Here is a 22,505-nt window from a genome sequence, read left to right as displayed (position 1 = left end):
CTCCTCTCCCACTCCGTCACTCCCTGCTCCAGAACCTATGCTAATGGATAATTACCATCTCTCCAACAAAGAACAATCTTGCAAGAGTTACCTGTGGTCTCTGCCCCTATTTTGGTGCCAGTGACCATACAATCCGCACATGCCCTGTCACTCCCTCCATCACCTTTATACCTCATATAAATGCCCTTCTAATTTTTTTTTACAATTGATCTTTCCCAGTTCTTGTGGACTCTGGAGCCTTAGGAAACTTCTCCTCCAATGGCCTAGTCAGATTCAAAATCCCATGTCACAAGCATACCACTCATCATCCAGGGAAAACTGCTGGGCAAGGGATTGGTGCATTACTGTACTCCTGTGAACAAGATGGAAATTGGTTGTTTTGACTCCAAATCTATTTTCCTACTAATACTGGAAGAGACCACCGTGGCTGTTGTCTTGGGATGGCCATGGCTGGTTCACCACCAACCTAAAGTGAACTGGGAATCTGGAGACATCCTGCAATTCCTGTTCCACCCAAGCTACACCTTTACTTGACCACAGTGGAAAGCCCCAGTTCTCTACAGACCACCTAAATATTACTCCTATAAAGAGCCTTTCAGTAAAATTGCTCCCACACACCTACCTCACCAACCATGGCACTGCGCAACTGACCTGCTGCCTGGGGCCAAATTCCCAAAAGATCTCCCTTTGATCCTTGATAGAGAGCCTTACAACAGTGGTTCAGCCAACCATCCACCTCAACTGCCACATCCAGTTTCTTCTTTGTCTCCAAGAAGGATGAAGTTTAGAGGCCCTGTATTGATTATCGCATCCTCAGTGATCAGAGGGTAAAGTTTGCATACCCTCTTCCACTGGTTCAAGCCTCCCTAGAAGAACTGTGGGAAGCACATATAGTCAGTAAGCGAAATCTGAGAAGTGCATACAACCTTATTCGTATTCGAAAAGTTTATGAATAGAAGACTGCCTTTGTAATACCGAGAGGGCACTATGAACATCAGGTTATGCCATATGGGCTCTCCAACTCACCTTCCATATTCCAGATCTTTATGAACAAAATCTTCAGAGACTTGCTCAACTGTTTTATCCTCATCTACATAGATGACATTCTCATATACTCACCCAATCCATCCGAATATCACAACCATATCATCCAAGATCTACAAAGCCTTTGCCAACAACATTTATATCTATGGGCCTACTGTCATGAACATCAGGACAGCTGGAACTGGTATCTACCCTGGGCTGAGTATGCACAAAACCCCTTACACCAAGAAACTACACCATTTCAATTTGTGTGCAGATACCAACCACCTCTGTTTCCCTGGACCAAAAATCATTCAGAAGGCTTAGCAGAAGATTACTACTTCTGAGAAAGTGAGAAGGTACGTGACTCACATCACGTCCATCTCCAGCAGAGCAGTCCAGAGACATAAGATCAATGCAGACACTCGCTAATCCAGCAGCCCTGTCTACAACCAGGTGTCAGAATCTGGTTATCCACTAGGGATATCCGTCTTTGGCTGCCCAGCAGGAAGCTGATTCCCCGGTAGAATATTTCATTTAAGGTTGTTCTGAATGCTTCCATTACTATTTTCTGTTCCTAAATTCCTACTGGAAGCGATAAGTAACAGTCACTTATAACACTTGTGGAATAATGTCACCAATTTCTATTCAGCAACAACACAACACTCACTGCCAGACTTGGTACATTAGTGTGACTTTATCTGCCAGTGAACTGACATGATGGTATACAGGCTTCAGAGACTCACTCCAGAAAAATGCTACCCATAGTTTTAGCAACACAGCTACTAACTCATTCCCTTCAGGCAATGTCTTCCTTGTCTTGACTAGTTTTGGACATGTTCCATATGCCTTATTTTACTAGTATTACTCTGTTGTTTCTGTTTTGCTCTCATAAATAATGTGTAAGCAGTGTCATTTCATATAACATGCTCCAATAACTTTTTTTGTCAATAGCAACAGATTATTTTACTAATTTTTGAAATAATAATATTTTAATTAAAACACACCTTTTCAGCCAAAGTGCAGTCTGTATATTCCAGTTGTCAATAAATGATTTAAAGCTCGTCGCGGTCTGTGGATAAAGAAAACATTTGTTTTATACTTCTTGGTATTAGAGATCTACATCCCCTTTGTGAAGCATTAGAAAATGCTGTACTTAATACACTCTTTGCTTGGCCTTTTAGTAAACAAACCTCTATTTCCCAGATGCGAACATTGGAGATGAGGTCCCATGACACTTCTCCCCTTTCGTTTTCACCCCTGACTCCATACCCCGCTGCATTATGTATGGCATCCGCTTTAAATGGAGAATTTTAGATAATGTTTAAGAAGACATCAACATCATGTATACCCCAACACCCACCACCCCCACCCCACTCAACCCCTTCCTCTCTGCTTACCGAGGATCCATGCGAAGTAGAACTTGGGTCTGGCTGCCTGGACAGAAATTAAGGCATAGACCAATCTTGTAATGAAAGAGGCCTCGTTGATGAATTGTGGGTCCACATTGTATGTTATAGGGAATGCTTTTGTGATGATGAAGAACCAGATCAGACAGCAAGCGCACACAAGAAGCTTATTAATCACAGTCCTCTGTACAAGAACAGAAGGAGTTCATCTCAGTGGATAAAAATGTTAAAACATTGATTTTTACAACACTGCTGCAATAAACAAACATACCATTTGGGTGAGCGATATAACCAAAATCTTTAAACACAATATGAGTAATTTTATTTCACTCAAACAACTAATATATGGCAATATAGTTATTTTTAGCTTTGAAGTGTAGGGGCACTTCAAAGCTAAATTATGCCATTTTTAATGTTCCTAATATTGTTTTAGGAGATTCTTACAATAGGTTTACATGCATAGAAGGTTGAAAAAATGCTTTTGTTTTCTTTAAATATGTATTTATTATCACCTGATTTTTCAACAATTCTCAAGCAATTAGTTCGAAGCAGTTCTAAGATTCAGTTTCTCTAAACCCTTACTTTTCATGAGCCTACTTTGCTCTGATTGGTTAGATGGCCCAGTCTGTTTTGACTTGTCTACCCCACACAGCACATGACAGAAACAACATGCTCATTGCAATAGTTTCGTATTCTGAAGACTAGATAGAAAACAGAAACATCAATTATTAAGACTTAAATGTTGTGATTTATACATTTAAACACAATACAATAGTGAATTTAACATCACAATTTAAAAGTCTAACCTTAGAGGGATAGTTCACCCAAAAATGAAAATTTTATGTTTATCTGCTTACCCTCAGTGCATCCAAGATGTAGGTGACTTTTTGTTTCTTCAGTAGAACACACAATTTTTTTTTTACCATTTTTACCATTGCAGTCTGTTTTAAAGCTCTAAGAGTCAAAAAAATTAATTAAACCCTATGGCCTATGACGATACATTGAGGTGTTAAAACATCTCCAACTCAGCTCATTCATAACAACCATCAATGTTCTCTAGCACATAGATATGTACACACAAATATAGGCGTTGATCCTTACGTATCACGACCCATAGAAACAGTCACTAATGAGGCACACTGACAATGTACTGAATGTTGTGAATGAGCTGAGGACAGTTGAAGATTGTGGTGTATAACAGGTAAAAATTATATAAGTACTGTTAGTTTTTTTGCAAAGACTGATCGTTTTGTGTCTTAACACCTCAGTGTATCGTCTTAGAGTTTAATTTGTTTTTTGGTTTTTTTTTTACTTTCTGAGCTTTGGAAAGTTTGGTTGCCATTGACTAACATTACATGACTGACGGATCAATGTAACAAAAATATAGTTCTAGTTTTAAAAATTTGAAACTAATTTGAAAACAAAAAGGCGTACAGGTTAGTTTCACATCGCAGTACCTGCCGATATATCAGATTTTCAAAATAATAGCCACTATCCACAAGCCATTACCAAGCTTGGAAAAGCCAGATTACATTTATAAAAAAACTAACTGTGTTTGTCTGAAAGAAGTGTATACACCTAAGATGGGTTGGGCAGTGAGTAAAATATGCTGTAATTTTCAGTTTTGGGTGAACTATTCCTTTAACAACTACTTTACTAAGTATTAATAAGCAGTAATCAGGAGTATATCGAGGCAAAAGTCATACTTAATTAGTTCATAGTGAGAATTGGACTCTAATCTAAAGTGTAACCAGAATAATGTATGTAGTTACTTGAAAAAAATACAAAATAACAATGTTTCATGTCTATCCTTATGTCATAATAAATTCTGTATCAATCTTAACAAGTTAAAATGATTTGTACATTACACTGTTGTAAATGTAATAATTAAATTTACAACAGTGTAATGTCCAAAACAAACTAGTAATTAGAGAATTAGAGTAACTTGCCCATCATTGGCTACATTCATATACAGCTAAAATTACACAAATCATTAAAATATACCATAAAAATTTCATAATACTTGCTAACTAATTCTAGCCTAACTTCTGTCACTAAGAGTGACCCAGATCCAGTATAATGCTAAATGAAATTTATTTCTCATTTTAACCTGTACAAGTGTGTGTATTTAACTGTTCAATGCCTCTAAAGCAGTTTAATATTCGCACACCTTATGAACAGCGTCTTTTCGTCTGCAGACCTCTCTGTCAACACTCAGAAATGCTGCTGAATATGTTTCAATGGATTAAAAACATATGCAAACTAATTTTCATGACCCCCAGTGTCACAGTTACTAGTAACAGTGTCACAGTTACTATTTTACTTAAATGAAAAGTCTATTACAGGAATTGCAAGCAAGAATGTCACCTAATTTTTTTAGATAACATGAGGGCAGGTCACTGGCAATTACTGTCATTGGGTCTCAATTAGCAGTCTAATATAGAAACAAGCGTAGATCTGTGCACACAAATAAACTTAAACATTTGTATGCCGCCATTGTATGAATGAACACATATTGATAAATGTGGCGGCTGAAAACAATCATCATTTGAATATCACACCCCTAAACCCGTCTGGGAAAAAGCCTCTACCCTAGTTTATCTGGTCTATACTAAATATATACAGGTGCTGGTCATATAATTAGAATATCATCAAAAAGTTGATTTATTCCACTAATTCCATTCAAAAAGTGAATATTATTATATAACACTATATAATGATATATAAATATATACACATATATACATATATATATATATATATACACATATATATATATATACACACACATACATATATATATATATATATATATATATATATATATATATATATACAGTCATGTGAAAAAATTAGGACACCCTTTGAAAGCATGTGGTTTTATTGTAACATTTTTAATAAATGGTTATTTCATCTCAGTTTCAACAATACAGAGGGATTAAAGTAATCAAACTAAACAATGAAAACTGAAGACAAGTCTTTTCAAGATCTTCTGTACATGTCATTCTACAAAAATGCCTATTCTAACTGAGGAAAAAGATAGGACACCCTTGCCCCTAATAGCGAGTGTTACCTCCTTTGGCTGAAATAACGGCAGTGAGACGGTTCTTGCAGCCATCTACCAGTCTCCGACATCGGTCTGAGGAAATGAAGAACTTTTTCAGCTGTGAGATGTTTGAGGGGTTTCTTGCACAGACAGCCCTTTTCAAGTCACCCCACAGCATCTCAATGGGATTCAAATCTGGACTTTGACTTGGCCATTCCAGGACTCTCCATTTCTTCTTTTTCAGCCAATCTTTGGTTGATTTACTAGTATGTTTTGGGTGATTGTCATGTTGCATGGTCCAGTTCCGCTTCAGCTTTAATTTTCTAACTGATGGTCTCACATGTTCTTCAAGTACCTTCTGATACACAGTAGAATTCATGGGGGATTCTATGATGGTGAGCTGACCAGGTCCTGCTGCAGCAAAGCAGCCCCAAACCATGACACTTCCACCTCCATGCTTCACAGTTGGTATGAGGTTCTTTTCTTGGAATGCTGTGTTTGGTTTACGCCAAACATGTCCTCTGCTCTTGTGTCCAAATAATTCAATTTTGGACTCATCTGTCCAAAGAACATTATTCCAGAAGTCCTGGTCTTTGTCACCTTTATCTCTGGCAAATGTCAGTCTGGCCTTGATGTTTCTGTTGGAAAGCAAAGGTTTCCTCCTTGCACACCTCCCATGCAAGTTAAACTTGTACAGTCTCTTTCTGATTGTAGAGGCATGTACTTCTACATCAACAGTAACCAGAGCCTGCTGTAGTTCTCGAGATGACACTTTAGGCTTTTAGCATCTTGCGGTCTGCTCTTGGGGTGAACTTGCTGGGGCGACCAGTCCTGGGCATGTTGGCAGTTGTTTTGAAAGTCCTCCACTTGTAGACTATCTTCCGGACAGTGGAATGGCTGATTTCAAAATCTTTTGAGATCTTTTTAAATCCCTTCCCAGACTCATAGGCTGCTACAATCTTTTTTCTGAAGTCCTCTGACAGCTCTTTTGCTCTCACCATGGTGCTCACTCTCACTTCAACAGTCAGGAGCACACCAAACTAAATGTCTGAGGTTTAAATAGGGCAAGCCTCATTCAACATGCAGAGTAACGATCTACTAATTATGTGCACCTGGTGTGATGTACCTGTGTGAGATCTGAGCCAATTTAAGAGGGAATACATGTGAGGGTGTCCTATCTTTTTCCTCAGTTAGAATAGGCATTTTTGTAGAATGACATGTACAGAAGATCTTGAAAAGACTTTTCTTCAGTTTTCATTGTTTAGTTTGATTACTTTAATCTCTCTGTATTGTTGAAACTGAGATGAAATAACCATTTATTGAAAATGTTACAATAAAACCACATGCTTTCAAAGGGTGTCCTAATTTTTTCACATGACTGTATATATATATATATATATATATACGCATACACATATATACATATACACACACTCATTACACACAGATATATATATCCCTTTAATTTCTGTGATTATAACTGACAACTAATGAAAATGCCAAATTCAGTATCTAAGAAAATTTTAATATTACTTAAAACCAATAAAAATAAAGTTTTTTCCAGAAATCTTGGCCAACTGAAAAGTATGAACATGAAAAGTATGAGCATGTACAGCACTCATTACTTAGTCGGGGCTCCTTTTGCCTGAATTACTGCAGCAATGCGGCGTGGCATAGAGTCATGCTCAGCTGTTATGAAAGCCCTGGTTGTTCTAATAGTGGCCTTCAGCTCCTCTGCATTGTTGGGTCTGGTATATTGCATCTTCCTCTTCACAATACCCAATAGATTTTCTATGGGGTTAAGGTCAGTAAAGTTTGCTGGCCAATTAAGAACAGGGATACTCTAAAACTTTCTGGTATATGTCTAGGTTGTCCTTGGACCTCGGAAAACACAGTGGACAACACCAGCAGATGACATGGCACCCCAAACCATCACTGACTGTGAAATATTACATTGGACCTTTAGGCAACATGGATTCTGTGCTTCTCCTCTCTTCCTCCAGACTCTGGCACCCTGATTCCAGAGGAAATGCAAAATTTACTTTCATCAAAGAACATAACTTTGGACCAGCAGCAGTCCAGTCCTTTTTCGTCTTTAGTCCAGGCGAGGTGCTTCTGATGATGTCTGTTGCTCAAAAGTGGCTTGACACAAGGAATGCAATAGCTGAATCTCTTGTAGTGGTTCTTGAAGCACTGACTCCAGCTGCAGTCCACTCTTTGTGAATGTCCCCCACATTTTTAATTGGGTTTCGTTACACAATCCTCTCCAGGGTGCAGTTATCGCTATTGCTTGTACACTTTTTTTACCACATCTTTTCCTTCCCTTCGCCTCTCTATTACTGTGCTGGGACACAAAGCTCTGTAAACACCGAGCCTCTTTTGCAATGACCTTTTGTGTCTTGCCCTCCGTGTGCAAGATGTCAATGGTCATCTTTTGGACAATTGTCAAGTCTTCCCCATGATTGTATAGCCTACAGAACTAGACTAAGTGAACAATCAAAATGACTTTGCAGGTGCTTTAAGTTAATGAGCTGCTTAGAATGTGGCACCAGGTGTCTTCAATATTGAACCTTTTTACAATATTCAAATTTCCTGAGATACTGAATTTGGGGTTTTCATTAGTTGTCAGTTATAATCATCAAAATGAAAAGAAATAAACATTTAAAATAATATCACTCTGTGTGTAATAAATGAATATAATACACAAGTTTCACATCTTGAATGGAATTAGTGAAATAAATCAACTTTTTGATGATATCCTATATAACCAGCACCTGTGTGTGTGTGTGTGTGTGTGTGTGTGTGTGTGTATACAGTACAGACCAAAAGTTTGGACACACCTTCTCATTCAAAGAGTTTTCTTTATTTTCATGACTATGAAAATTGTAGATTCACACTGAAGGCATCAAAACTATGAATTAACACAATTGTATACATAACAAAAAAGTGTGAAACAACTGAAAATAAATGTCATATTCTAGGTTCTTCAAAGTAGCCACCTTTTGCTTTGATTACTGCTTTGCACACTCTTGGAATTCTCTTGATGAGCTTCAAGAAGTAGTCACCTGAAATGGTCTTCCAACAGTCTTTAAGGATTTCCCAGAGATGCTTAGCACTTGTTGGCCCTTTTGCCTTCACTCTGTGGTCTAGCTCACCCCAAACCATCTCGATTGGGTTCAGGCCCGGTGACTGTGGAGGCCAGGTCATCTGGCGCAGCACCCCATCACTCTCCTTCTTGGTCAAATAGCCCTTACACAACCTGGAGGTGTGTTTGGGGTCATTGTCCTGTTGAAAATTAAATGATGGTCCAACTAAACACAAAACGGATGTAATAGCATGCCGCTGCAAGATGCTGTGGTAGCCATGCTGGTTCAGTATGTCTTCAATTTTGAATAAATCCCCAACAGTGTCACCAGCAAAGTACCCCACACCATCACACCTCCTTTTCCATGCTTCACGGTGGGAACCAGGCATATTGAGTCCATCCTTTCACCTTTTCTGCGTCGCACAAAGACACGGAGGTTGGAACCAAAGATCTCAAATTTGGACATTAGATTTCCACTGGTCTAATGTCCATTCCTTGTGTTCTTTAGCCCAAACAAGTCTCTTCTGCTTGTTGCCTGATTCACACTGTCTCCTCTTAACAGTTGTTCTAGAGATGTGTCTGCTGCTAGAACTCTGTGTGGCATTGACCTGGTCTCTAATCTGAGCTGCTGTTAACCTGCGATTTCTGAGGCTGACTCGGATGAACTTATCCTCCACAGCAGATGTGACTCTTGTCTTCCTTTCCTGGGATGGTCTGCATGTGAGCCAGTTTCTTTGTAGCGCTTGATGGTTTTTGTGACTGCACTTGGGGACACTTTCAAAGTTTTCCCAATTTTTTGGACTGACTGACCTTCATTTCTCAAAGTAATGATGGCCACTCGTTTTTCTTTACTTAGAATTCTTATTATGGCAAAAAAAGAGCAGCTAACAGTCTATTCAGTGGGACTATCTTCTGTGTATCCACCTGACTTCTGCAGAACACAACTGATGGTCCCAACCCCATTTATAAGGCAAGAAATCCCACTTATTAAACCTGACAGGGCATACCTGTGAAGTGAAGACCATTTCAGGTGACTACCTCTTGAAGCTCATCAAGAGAATGCCAAGAGTGTGCAAAGCAGTAATCAAAGCAGTAATCAAAGCAAAAGGTGGCTACTTTGAAGAACCTAGAATATGACATATATTTTCAGTTGTTTCACACTTTTTTGTTATGTATACAACTCCACATGTGTTAATTCATAGTTTTGATGCCTTCAGTGTGAATCTACAATTTTCATAGTCATGAAAATAAAGAAAACTCTTTGAATGAGAAGGTGTGTCCAAACTTTTGTCTGTACTGTATATATATATATATATATATATATATATATATATATATATATATATATATATATATATATATATATATATATATATATATACATACAGTGCCTTGTGAAAGTATTCGGCCCCCTTGAACTTTGTGACCTTTTGCCACATTTCAGGCTTCAAACATAAAGCTATAAGACTTTTTTGTGCAGAATCAACAACAAGTGAGACACAATCATGAAGTGGAACGAAATTTATTGGATATTTCAAACTTTTTTAACAAATAAAAAACTGAAAAATTGGGCGTGCAGCAAACTCTCTCCAGAAGTTCAGTGAGGATCTCTGAATGATCCAATGTTGACCCAAATGACTAATGATGATAAATAGAATCCACCTGTGTGTAATCAAGTCTACGTATAAATGCACCTGCACTGTGATAGTCTCAGAGGTCCGTTTAAAGCGCAGAGAGCACCATGAAGAACAAGGAACACACCAGGCAGGTCCGAGATACTGTTGTGGAGAGGTTTAAAGGCGGATACAAAAAGATTTCCCAAGCTCTAAACATACCAAGGAGCACTGTGCAAGCGATAATATTGAAATGGAAGGAGTATCAGACCACTTCAAATCTACCAAGACCTGGCCGTCCTTCTAAACTTTCAGCTCATACAAGGAGAAGACTGATCAGAGATGCAGCCAAGAGGCCCGTGATCACTCTGGATGAACTGCAGAGATCTACAGCTGAGGTGGGAGACTCTGTCCATAGGACAACAATCAGTCGTATACTGCACAAATCTGGCCTTCATGGAAGAGTGGCAAGAAGAAAGTCATTTCTTAAAGATATCCATAAAAAGTGTCGTTTAAAGTCTGCCACAAGCCACCTGGGAGACACAACAAACATGTGGAAGAAGGTGCTCTGGTCAGATGAGACCAATAGAGAATCTGTGGAAAGAACTGAAAACTACTGTTCACAAACGCTCTCCATCCAACCTCACTGAGCTCGAGCTGTTTTGCAAGGAGGAATGGGCAAAATTTTCAGTCTCTCAATGTGCAAAACTGATAGAGACATACGCCAAGCGCCTTATAGCTGTAATCACAGCAAAAGGTGGTGCTACAAAGTATTAACTTAAGGGGGCTGAATAATTTTCCACGCCCAATTTTTCAGTTTTTTATTTGTTAAAAAAAGTTTGAAATATCCAATAAATTTTGTGACGGGGTGAAAGAAATACACGGCAAGAAGAGCTCAAAATAAATTCCCCCGAAGGGTGGATTTATTAAATAGAAAACATGGTACGGTGAAACGGGTGAAACAGTGTCCCAAAGTGCATTAGTGCTGCGGTGCTCTTCTCCTTCCTGGTTGACGTGCTGTAGTGGTGAGTCCGTGCCAGAGTGTGGGCTGATCGGGACACACGCTGCTGTCTGTAAGGGAAAAAGGGAGAGTCACATTAATGAGAGTTTGTGCTCAGCCTGTTTGGCGTGCCTCGTGGCTTTTTAAAGCGGGCAGGTGACGAGCAGCAGCTGTGTCCGATCAGCTGATGATGAGTGTGTCCAGGGCCTCTTTTTCCACTGCTGCGTAGTTTCTCTCAGCCGAGGTCAGCTTTCGACTGATGTACAGGATCGGATGCTCCTCTCCCTTCTGGATCTGGGATAAGACCGCGCCAAGACCCGTGTCAGAAGCATCGGGTTCCGATGTGACCACCTGATGGGGTCGGAGCATAATGTTCATCATACGCTGGAACGTGGCGGGGGCCCCATGCAGACCGAAGGGAAGGGTCCGGTACTGCCAGTGGCTGCTGGGGGTCAAGAAGGCGGTCTTTGCTTTCGAGGAGGTAGACAGCGGTACTTGCCAATACCCTTTTGTCAGGTCGAGAGTGCAGATGTACCGGGCCCTTTCCAGCAGCTCATCCACTTAGGGCATTGAGTATCCGTCGAAGTCCGACACCTCGTTCAGTCGGCGGAAGTCATTACAAAAGCGGAAGGTGCCATCAGGTTTTGGGACCATCACAATCAGGCTGGACCAAGGGCTACGAGACGGTTCAATCACCCCTATATTAAGCATCTGTTATATTTCCTCCTCTATACCTTGCCGACGAGACTCTGGGACCCGATTAGGCCACTGCTGGACGATGACTCCTGGGGCCCTCCGGATCTCATGCTCAATGACATTTGTCCACCCGGGGCATGAGGAGAACACATCAGAGAACTGACTGACCAGGTGCTGGAGCTCCCCCTTCTGGGCAGCCCGAGAGATGGGGGTTGACAGTAACAACCACGGGATCGGAGAATGTGAAGGTGGTCACCTGGCCCTCGTTCTCTCTCCACTTCTTTAGCAGATTGATGTGGTAGAGCTGGTCTGCACGCTGGTGACCTGGCTGGTGCAGTCGATACGTGACGAGACCTAGCCGTTCCATCACCGTGTAGGGACCTTGCCAGGTTGCGAGGAACTTGCAAGCTGCAGTGGGAACAAGGACCAGAACCTTATCTCCTGGTTGAAATTACTGTGGTTGGGCTGCCCGATTATAGTGCTGTTGAGCTTGCTACGCTTGGCTCAGGTGTTCCCAGACTAATAGCATGACGCAATCCATCTTTTCCCTCATCTCCTTTATATTTTCCATGACGGTCCGGTGGGGTGCCAGCTGCTGCTCCCAGGCCTCCTTGGTAACGTCCAGGAGGCCGCGGGGCTGTCGGCCAAAGAGGAGCTCGAAGGGGGTGAAGCCAGTTGAAGCCTGAGGGACTTCCCAGATCCCGAAGAGCACGTACGGGTGCATTAGGTCCCAGTCAGTCCTCGGCTACGACACATCGGAGCATGTGTTTCAGGGTTTGGTTAAAGTGCTCTACGAGACCGTCTGTCTGGGGGTGATAGACCATGGTCCTCAACTGCTTCACCTGTAGCAGGCAGCAGAGGTCAGCCATTAGCCAGGACATGAAGGGGGTACCCTGGTCAGTTAGGATCTCGGTGGGGATGGCGTTTTGGGGAGGGGGACTCACCTTCCCTCCCACTATTGGAAGCCAGCAGCGCTGGATGGTGTTTGGCCCCTCTGTCTGGCTTCCATTGTCTGTGGTCCACTCCGCGGCTGGCAGGCTGGGAGGTGGCAGCTAGCAGGCGGTTGAAGCCGGGCCAGTCTTGTCTGAGCAGCACCGGTACGAGCAGGTCCTTGACAAGGCCGACTTCCAGGGTCCAGGGGAATGAAAGGGCAGACAGGTTCACCTGTCTGGCAGGTACTTGCCGTGTTTCACCATGCGCACACGTTATGGGGAGCCAGAAGGCTGGCTCGGACGAGCGTGACAACACTGCCTAAGACGACGAGCTCCTGCGCAACCTCACCCTGTCGAGTAGCCAGGTGCTCAACGATCTGGTGATGGCGGAGGCTGACCTCGGTAAGCATCTTCAATAATTCCTCCATGGCTGGGGAGGAGTGCTGCGCCAACCGGAAAACTGGAGGTGAGAACAGAAAAAAAAGTTTGGGGTAAAAACCGAGATCACATGCCAGTGTTTTCCTTCACAAACTTGCCCGCATTCTCCACCAGTGTGACGAGATGAAGGAAACACACGGCAAGGAGAGCTCAAAATAAATATCCCAGAGGGTGGATTTATTAAATAGAAACAATAGTACGGTACGTTAGTGCTGCGGTGCTCTTCTCCTTCCTGGTTGACATGCTGTAGCGGTGAGTCTGTGGAGGGGTGTGGGCTGATTGGGACACACGCTGCTGTCTTTAAGGGAAAAGCGAAAAATCGCATTAATGGCAGCTTGTGCGGAGTTTGTGCTCAGCCTGTTTGGCGTGCCTTGTGGCTGTTTAAAGCCGGCAGGTGATGAGCGGCAGCTGTGTCCAATCAGCCGGTGATGAGCGTGTCCAGGTGCTCCTCGTCGATTTCCAGGGCGACACTGATGGTAGTTCGGGATGCTCGTCATAATATATATATATATATATATATATATATATATATATATATATATATATATATATATATATATATACACACACATACATTATACATATACATATATATATATATATATATATACACATACATATATATATATATATATATATATATATATATATATATATATATATATATATATATATATATATATATATATATATATATATATATATATATATATATATATATATATATATATACACATACATACATACACACACACATACATACATATATATATATATATATATATATATATATATATATATATACACACACACACACATGTACATATACACACACACACACACAGAGTGCCAATAGAAAACCTTTACCTTTTCTCACACCCTGGAAAATAAAATACATTAAGTCTAACACCAGGTTAATTTGCAAGAGCCAGAGAAGCTACCAGGTGGTAAAATGCAAAAAAAAAAGTGTCATGTCCAGTTTAGCTTGAGCTACGCAAAAACCCATTTGGAAGAGTCTGATACCTTCTGGCTATGGTCTAATGAGACCAAAATGTATCTTTTTGGACTGAACTGCGAGCAGAAAAAACACGGCACACCACCTAAAACACACCATACCACTGTAAAGCATGGTGGTGTTTCTGTTCAGCTGGAACTGAGCGATTGGTCAGGATTGAAAGGAAAATGGATGATGCCAAGTTCATCAAAATTCTAGAAACTGTGTCCTTCTGCTAGACAAATGAAGATGGGCAGGTCACTCACGTTGCAACATCACCATGACCCTAAGCATACTGCCAAAACAACAGCAAAATGGCTCCAAGTTAAGAAGGTGAATACCCTTAAGCGCCAAGTATATATATACACACATATATACATATATATATACATACATATATACATATATACATATATACATACATACACACACACACACACACACACACATACATATATATATATATACATATATATATATATATATATATATATACACATATATATATATATATATATATATATATATATATATATATATATATATATATATATATATATATATATATATATATATATATATATATACACATATATATATATATATATATATACACACACAAAAAAAGGTAGCCTATAGTTTTTTCCACCCTTTTGTTATCTGTGAATTAGGCTATATTAGGCTATAGCCAATTGTTCTATATTTTGTGTGGTCCTATTTATTTTATAGACTTAATTTCAGTTTTTTCTCCATTACGATCGGCAGGTGTGTGATGTGAAAATGTGCAAATCCTTATGGTCTGTTATTTACCCTGTTATTTGCGCATATAGAGCTAAAGTCCTAATGTTGTGTGGAAGTTCAAAAACCAGACATGGGATCTGATCATAGCCACAGCTTGTGTCCATATTGATAAATTCCAAGTTTTGCATTGAAACGACAGAACACCCAATTTCCTGCCTTACGTTTGTTTGTAAATGAGGCCCAACCTGTTTGTGAGTTAATGTAGTGTGTATGTGAGATTGAGCCTTCCAGTTACACCAGTTGGCTTATTTTGACAGAAAAGCAGGAAAGCTGGCTGTCACACCAGTTTTTTAAAGTAATGTTTAGATGTCTCACCACAGGCGATGGTTCGGGCACTTTATTCCAGCCATTCTGCTGAGAGCTGCTGTCTTTCACTCTTTTTAGCCTGTGCTGCACATGCTGGCCCTTTATGAACTCTATGTAGTCTTTATAAATACTGAATGGTCCCACCAAGATACTCATGAAATTTATATTGTAGCTTAGGTACTCCAACAGTGATGGCTTAAAGCTGTAAAGTAAAAAAAAAAGTGTCAGTAAAGAGATTCTACAAAGACTAATTACACAATCACAACTTATTTATTTTTGTGTTTTTTCTGTCTTTATTTCCTGATTTTGCTAAAGCATTGTGCAAGCACATGGCCTATTTCTCTTATAGTTCAGTTTTAGGTTTAATTTGATGTAAGTGCAGTCAAATGTACTTAATCAAATATGTACTAAATTAAGGATCTGTTGTGACTTTTTTGTTGTAGTGTATTTTATCACGTTTTTACAATTTTATCACACACAGTATATAAAACCATATTTATCTATTATATTTTGTTGTGTATGTCCGTGTATGAGAGATGGACAATGTTGAGTTCCGGCTTCTTGGCTGACTTCTGACTCAGCTTTACCAACTGGTGGTAACAAATTAAAAATTAGTATTTCAAAAAAAAAAAAGAGGATTTCACTATAAATGAGAAAGAAGAGTCGCACACTGTGAACCCTTGGACCCGAAGGCCCGGAGGATGAGGAAATTGCACTTTTCTGAACATTTGGGTACCACAAACCCAAACAGAAGAAACCGAAGATTGTCCACCTGGCCCTCCTCTGGGGGAAGGAGTGGCACCTTGTTCACCATCTACTGATTGAGCGATGCTCAACGAAGACAACTTCAATGGAGACTCAGCACAATGCAGAGCAGAGGTTGTTGCTACAGGGGGCACCAGGGAAAAAAGGGGTTGAATCTCCTCAGTCTGCTGATGGACTGCAGAGAACTACTAAGTGAAGTCCTCAACAATGAGGCTGAACAGGCCAGCAGAGTAGATGGGAGCACCCAGGCAACTAATCCTGTTGGCGTCACGCATTTTGGCCAGGTTGAGTCATAGATGACGCTGATGAGATGAGAGACCGAGCTGTAACCTTTGTCACCTGGAGAGCGAAGTCGGTCACAGTGCACAGCTCCTTGCATCAACACCGGGTCGGCCATCCTCATGCAGCTCTTTTAGTGAGCAGAGCAGAGGCAGCTTGGCCCGCCTTACTGTAGGTCTTAGCAGCGAGTGCCTAAGAGGAGTCTGGGATGATTCCGCCAGGTAGCTGCGTTTTGCAGGAACGCTGGGGAATGTCCACATAGCCCCTTGCCGCCACACCATCAAGGGTGGTGAGGACGGAGGAGGGAGACAAGCAGCTTCTGGCTGTTAAAGGAGCCATCCATGAGTATGTCAGCTCCTCATGCACACCCGGAAAGAAAGAAACCGGAGTGGACCGTGATTTGTTTTTGTTGATCAGCACCCAGGGACCAATCATCCAGCCATGAGGGCTCAGGGCTGGGCGGCATGGACACCTCCAGAATGATACTCATGGCAGCCAAGGCAAGCATTACTAGCAGCTCTGCATCTGACCCGAAGGGTGCTTACAGCAGAAAATACAGACCAAGTGATAACAGCATAGAGGATGGCCTCGCAATGAGGACATGTTCCCACCCTGAACGCAGAACAAGTTCAGGCTGATTTGGAAGGTAATTTTGCAGAGCACCAAGCAGCACCCTTTTGCAGAGCACCGAGCAGCTCCTGGGCTATAACAGAAAAAAAAAAAAAACAACATCTGACTATGTACAAGTTTTATGCTAATTTACATCTGCCAACAAGTGTTTTTGGCAACAGGCTATTTCTATGCCTGATTGTGGTAGCACTTTGGGATAGATTACAGAAAGAGCACTGAGATTCAAATTATATTAATTTCTCTCTTTAACCATGAACAAACATTTGGTTTTTGATTGGGAATAGATTGTGGTTTGTACACGTCATAAATGTATGTGTTTATACATTTAATAGTGAAACTAAAAGCATACGAGAAGAGAAATACTGCACTCTCTTTTATTTTTAGTTTCAATGTGTATGTGTTTAACTGAAGCATTTGATTTTGTGGTGAGGAACCCTCTGCAAGACAGCCCAAGCCCTAAACAGGGGGTTCGAAACAGGAAAATTTGGTGGTCAGGGAACCGCTGTATGAAAAACTGTGGGTGTTTTTAATTTATTGTATTTTCTATAAAAAGCAATGTATCATATCACAGGCAATATATGATAAAGAATTGCTGATGGTGGGAAAATGTATAGGGAGATTTTAGTTAATATTTGCAATGGTGAATTTGTAAAGTTATAAAGGTTATAACTTTTAGGGGGAAAAGGGAAACGGTTACCTGTGAATTTATTTTAGGCAGGTCTAAATGTGATTAATACTGCTGTATTCTACTGTTGCTGTGTTAGGTTTATAATACTAAATCTGCATGGCTGTGCAGTTGTAGCAAATTGCTTGCAGGAAGTCTGAAAATAACAGAAGGAAAGAGAACATTGAAATAAGCACAACTGCTTAAGTATTACCTCTTGCTGATATAGTATGGTTAGTATGCCCTGTGCATTATGATTGTCACAGAATAATAAGTCGAAGTGTGTGAGAACATATTACAGACAGGTAATTACTTGAGTGACAACAAAAGTTGATTTGATATGAAGGTGTTTAGCAGTCATCCTACGCACATTTTCCACAGACTTAGGAACTTGATAGAAAAGCATTGGAATGGAGAAGATATCTAGATAGTTAGAAGTGACTATATCTCAGACACCTATAGAATAGTGCAATATGGCTGGTAATATGGAAAAGAGTGCAGTAGATCAACTGAAGCTATGGTGTAAAGACCTGCATAAAACCACTAGAGATGAGAAACTTAAGAGAAAGGTGGAGGCATAGCCGTTTCAGTGGCCAATTGAGGGAACCTGGAACAAAGACAAAATAAGAGATATGAGGAATTGGTTGAGGGTATATAAAGCCAGTGATACCAGCAAACTAATAGAAAAGGGAAAAGGGAGAATAAATTGAAGGGAATTGATGCATGGGCAAACGTTAGGGAATTGTGGAGCACACAAACTGAGAAAATTATGACAGAGGCTGAAAGCTGAAAAGGAGCAAGTGAAAAAGTAAACTGAAGAGCAGGGAGATAGGAGGTGCTAACTCACACACCACTCGCACCCTAGTTGAGCCTCCATCTGAATACACTCAACCTCCGAGCACTGCCCCTTCATACTCATACTCCATACCACCTAATACAGCGCCGCTGTCCATGGTATATATCCTGCAATATCGGGACAGACTGCATTAAAAGGCAGGGTAGAATTAGATGATGACATTAATAGAAGGGAAGCTGCAGCAAGTGAGAAACCTATTAGCAGATCAGAGCCACTTCAAAATGAAATAGGAAGTGAACTGCTGAACAGAGAGAAGGAACCAATGCAGTCTAGAATTAAAATTTTTGATGGACACTAAGGCAACGGATATAGAAACACTTAAGACAGGAAGTGGAAAAACGGACAGTGGAGGCTGAAGCAGCAGGGGAAAAAAGACAAAGCAGTAGGGTACACAGAAAAGAGGGAACCGACAGAGAAGAAGAATCAGAAAAAGTTAAGGAGGATATAGCTACAACAGTGATCTGATAATTTAGATATGTTGCATCATTGCAGACTGGATGCTATGAAATGTATAGGGAACACAATGTAAGACAAAAAGCAGAATATGACATCATTGAAGGGGGTGATATGAAGGTGAAGAAGAGAGGAAAAATGCATGCAGTCAATATAACAAATCAAATCAGACAACAATACAGTGTAGATGAAATAGACGCTCAGACTAGTATGAGTAGTCCTGTAGGTTGGACCAGGTCAGGACGGTAATAGGGAAGAAAAAGGCTAAGCAGAAAGGGCATACATCAAATGCCTTTGAGACTAGAGGGAAGACACACTAACTATGTTCAATGGCGGCACAAAGATGTCGAAAACATGATAGATAAATTTCATGATTTGAGGGAAAGAGGTTAAGAATGTATGACTTGATTCAGGGCTGAGCCAAGCTGTGGGAACACCTGTCTTTGATGGGCAAAGCTTTGATCAATATCGAAGAGTAGTCTGGAATTCATTAAGTTCTGCATCTAACTCCCTATACCCAATGAAATTTGACAAGACAAAACTGACTCCCCTGCCACTAGGGGAGCAGGACTGTATAAGCTGGATATGGCAGCATGCCAAAACATGGAAGCAACGGGGGGTGATCACCTCACAGTAAGAATTTAGGGAAGAACCTAAATTAATATGATTAATAGTATTAAACAAGCCGAATTGAAATTTTTCAAGGTACCAAAGAGTCATCTACATGTAACCATATGGGTGTGGGAAAGAGCACAGAGCAAGGGATCTGGGTCGTTACATGAAAAAGTCATAGTGGGAAAAAGGATGAGGAAGGAGTGTTAGTAAACCGTGAATATGGCTGGTACTTACTTCCATATGAGCAAACAGAAGTAGGAATAAAAAAAGCAAATCATTTTGTCAGGAGATGAAGACAAAGAACAGATGGTGAGGGAACTACCTGAAGAGCTAGGGGCCAAGGGAGACTTTAATGTAGGTCACATGGCTAATGTGCAGCCAATAGTAGTTGAGACAATTGAAGGATGCAGGAAGCCCTTTAGGAAACAATACAGAATGAGTGAAGAAGCTAGGGAAGGGATAAGATCAGTAATTGAGTGAATGCTAAAAGCAGGGGTTTTGGTAGTGAGCGAATCTACCTGTAACACGCCCATTTTGTCTGTAAGACAACATAATGACAAGTGGAGACTAGTACATGACTTAAAAGCAATTAATGAGATGCCTATACCCAATGTGCCTATATCCAAGTGTGGAAGGGCCGTTGTAATGGACTCCGTTGATATGATCATACCAGTGAAAGGAAAAAGGTACATACTGGTGACAGTGGATAGGTTTTCAAGGTAGGTTGAAGCCTTCCCAGTGGGGAAACCGAGTGCTGAGGTGGTGGCTCAGACTCTTGGAAGGGAAATTATTCCCAGGTTTGGACTTCCTAAAATGGTTCAACCAGATAACGGTCTAGGATTTCAGGCCAATTTTCTTAAGCGTGCGCTGGTGAATTTGGGAATAAATCAGAAATTTGTGTCAGTATACGGACCACAAGATCAAGGGATTACCGAACAATAAAAAATAAAAAATTGCAAGACTAAATTAAATGGGGCCCAAGCGTTACAAACAGTGGCCATGAGATCAAATACAAATAGGGACACACATTTATACTCTCACAAAATGGTAACTGGAAGACCAATGTTCAAGGCAAATAAAATATGCCGAGAGAGCCGGAAAGGAAATCGCGTTCACCATTTCGGAGCACGACGTAAGGAGGGCATTCAGGAGAGTGAACACCAGGAAGGCAGCAGGACCTGACGGCATCACAGGTCGGGTTCTGAGAGCCTGTGCTGACCAGCTATCGCCGGTGTTCACTGAGATATTTAATCTCTCCCTGAAACAGTCTACAGTCCCCTCGTGTTTCAAACAGTCCATCATTGTTCCTGTCCAACCATCTTGCCTGAATGATTACCGCCCGGACACACTGGACCCACTACAGTTTGCCTACCGCCAAAACCGGTCTACGGAGAATGCCATCACACACCTCCTCCACACAATCACGAGCCACCTGGATTTTAGGAAAGGGAACTATGTGAAAATGCTGTTCGTGGACTATAGTTCAGCGTTCAACACCATAGTTCCCTCCACACTCACCTCGAATTTGGAGGTCCTGGGAATCAGCCCATCCCTGCGTCACTGGATCACCAACTTCCTGACCGACAGACCACAAGCCGTACGGATGGGAAAACACACCTCATCCTCCCTCACTCTCAGCACTGGAGCCCCTCAGGGTTGTGTTCTGAGCCCCCTGCTGTACTCGCTGTACACACATGACTGTGTGGCCACTACAAACTCCACCACCATCATTAAATTTGCTGACGACAATGTCGTGGTGGGCCTGATCTCCAACAACGATGAGATGGCCTACCTTCAGGAGATCAACAACCTGGAGAGATGGTGTCAAGAGAACAATCTGCTCCTGAACGTCAGCAAAACAAAGGAGTTAATAGTGGACTTCAGTACGAAGCAGGTGCGCTTTTACCATCCCATCATGATCGACGGGACCCCAGTGGAGAGAGTGGACAGTTTTCGGTACATGGGTGTTCACATCACGCAGGACCTGTCTTGACACCCTGTGGAAGAAGGCCCGGCAGCGTCTATACCATCTGAGGCGCTTAAGGGACTTCAGACTCCCATCTCAGGTGCTCAGGAACTTTTACACCTGCACCATCAAGGGTGCCCTGACGGGAAACATTACCTCCTGGTTCGGGAACAGCACCATGCAGGACAGGCGAGCCCTTCAGAGGGTGGTGCGGTCAGCTGAGCACACCATTCGCACTGAGCTCCCTGTGCTGCAGCACATCTACAACAAGCGGTGCTGTACCAGGGCCAGGAAGATCGTGGAAGACCTCAGCCATCCCAACAATCCCAACTTTTCTCTGCTGCGTTCAGGAAAGCGCTTTCGTTCCCTGAAGGCAAACACAGAGAGAATGAGGAGGAGCTTCTTCCCACAGGCCATTCGGAGTCTGAACCAGAGAACACCCAGCACCTAATCACCGGGATTCCCATGTTCACCCCCTCTTTCCCCAGATACCCACTTACAATTGGACAATTACACAGGAAAATATTGCACTAGTCACTTTGCATTGGACATTCGCACAGCCACTTTACATTTTATACTTTATATTTTATATTCTATACTTTATTTTATTTTTAATACTTTGCACTTCTTCTTTATATATATTTTTATATTTATATATATATTTTGTTTTCTATTTTGACGCTGGACGGTTGTAAAAAACATTTCACTGCATGTCGTACTATGTATGTATGTGTATGTGACAAATAAAATTAGAATTTGATTTGATTTGGGATAGGCCAACTCGCAGCATCACAAATCTCGGCCAATGAGACCCCAGGTAACAGGGCCTTGGAGGCCGCCACACCACGTGTTCTAACTCCTAGCTTCGGTGGGAGACCAGAGGACTCAAAAGGTAAATCGATGGCATCTACTATCCACCTGCTCAAAGTCTGCC

General features: G+C 41.3%; 1 protein-coding gene across 1 annotated transcript in view; it reads right to left on the bottom strand.

Annotated features, from left to right (window-relative positions):
• The window catches only part of mboat1 (membrane bound O-acyltransferase domain containing 1), a 65,247-nt gene that overhangs the window by 13,130 nt on the left and 29,612 nt on the right, over window positions 1-22,505 (bottom strand). Inside the window, exons 7-10 of the mRNA XM_043261578.1 lie at window positions 15,353-15,545; window positions 2,424-2,616; window positions 2,217-2,320; window positions 2,031-2,095 (exon numbers count right to left, since the gene is read on the bottom strand). Of these exons, the coding sequence (XP_043117513.1) occupies window positions 2,031-2,095; window positions 2,217-2,320; window positions 2,424-2,616; window positions 15,353-15,545 (555 nt within the window). The remainder of the gene's footprint in view (window positions 1-2,030; window positions 2,096-2,216; window positions 2,321-2,423; window positions 2,617-15,352; window positions 15,546-22,505) is intronic.

Source organism: Puntigrus tetrazona, chromosome 16, assembly GCF_018831695.1.
Source record: "Puntigrus tetrazona isolate hp1 chromosome 16, ASM1883169v1, whole genome shotgun sequence".
NCBI classification, from domain to species: Eukaryota; Metazoa; Chordata; class Actinopteri; order Cypriniformes; family Cyprinidae; genus Puntigrus; species Puntigrus tetrazona.
The sequence above is the reverse complement of the archived record's forward strand: the minus strand, read 5'-3'. Positions and strand labels throughout refer to the sequence as shown.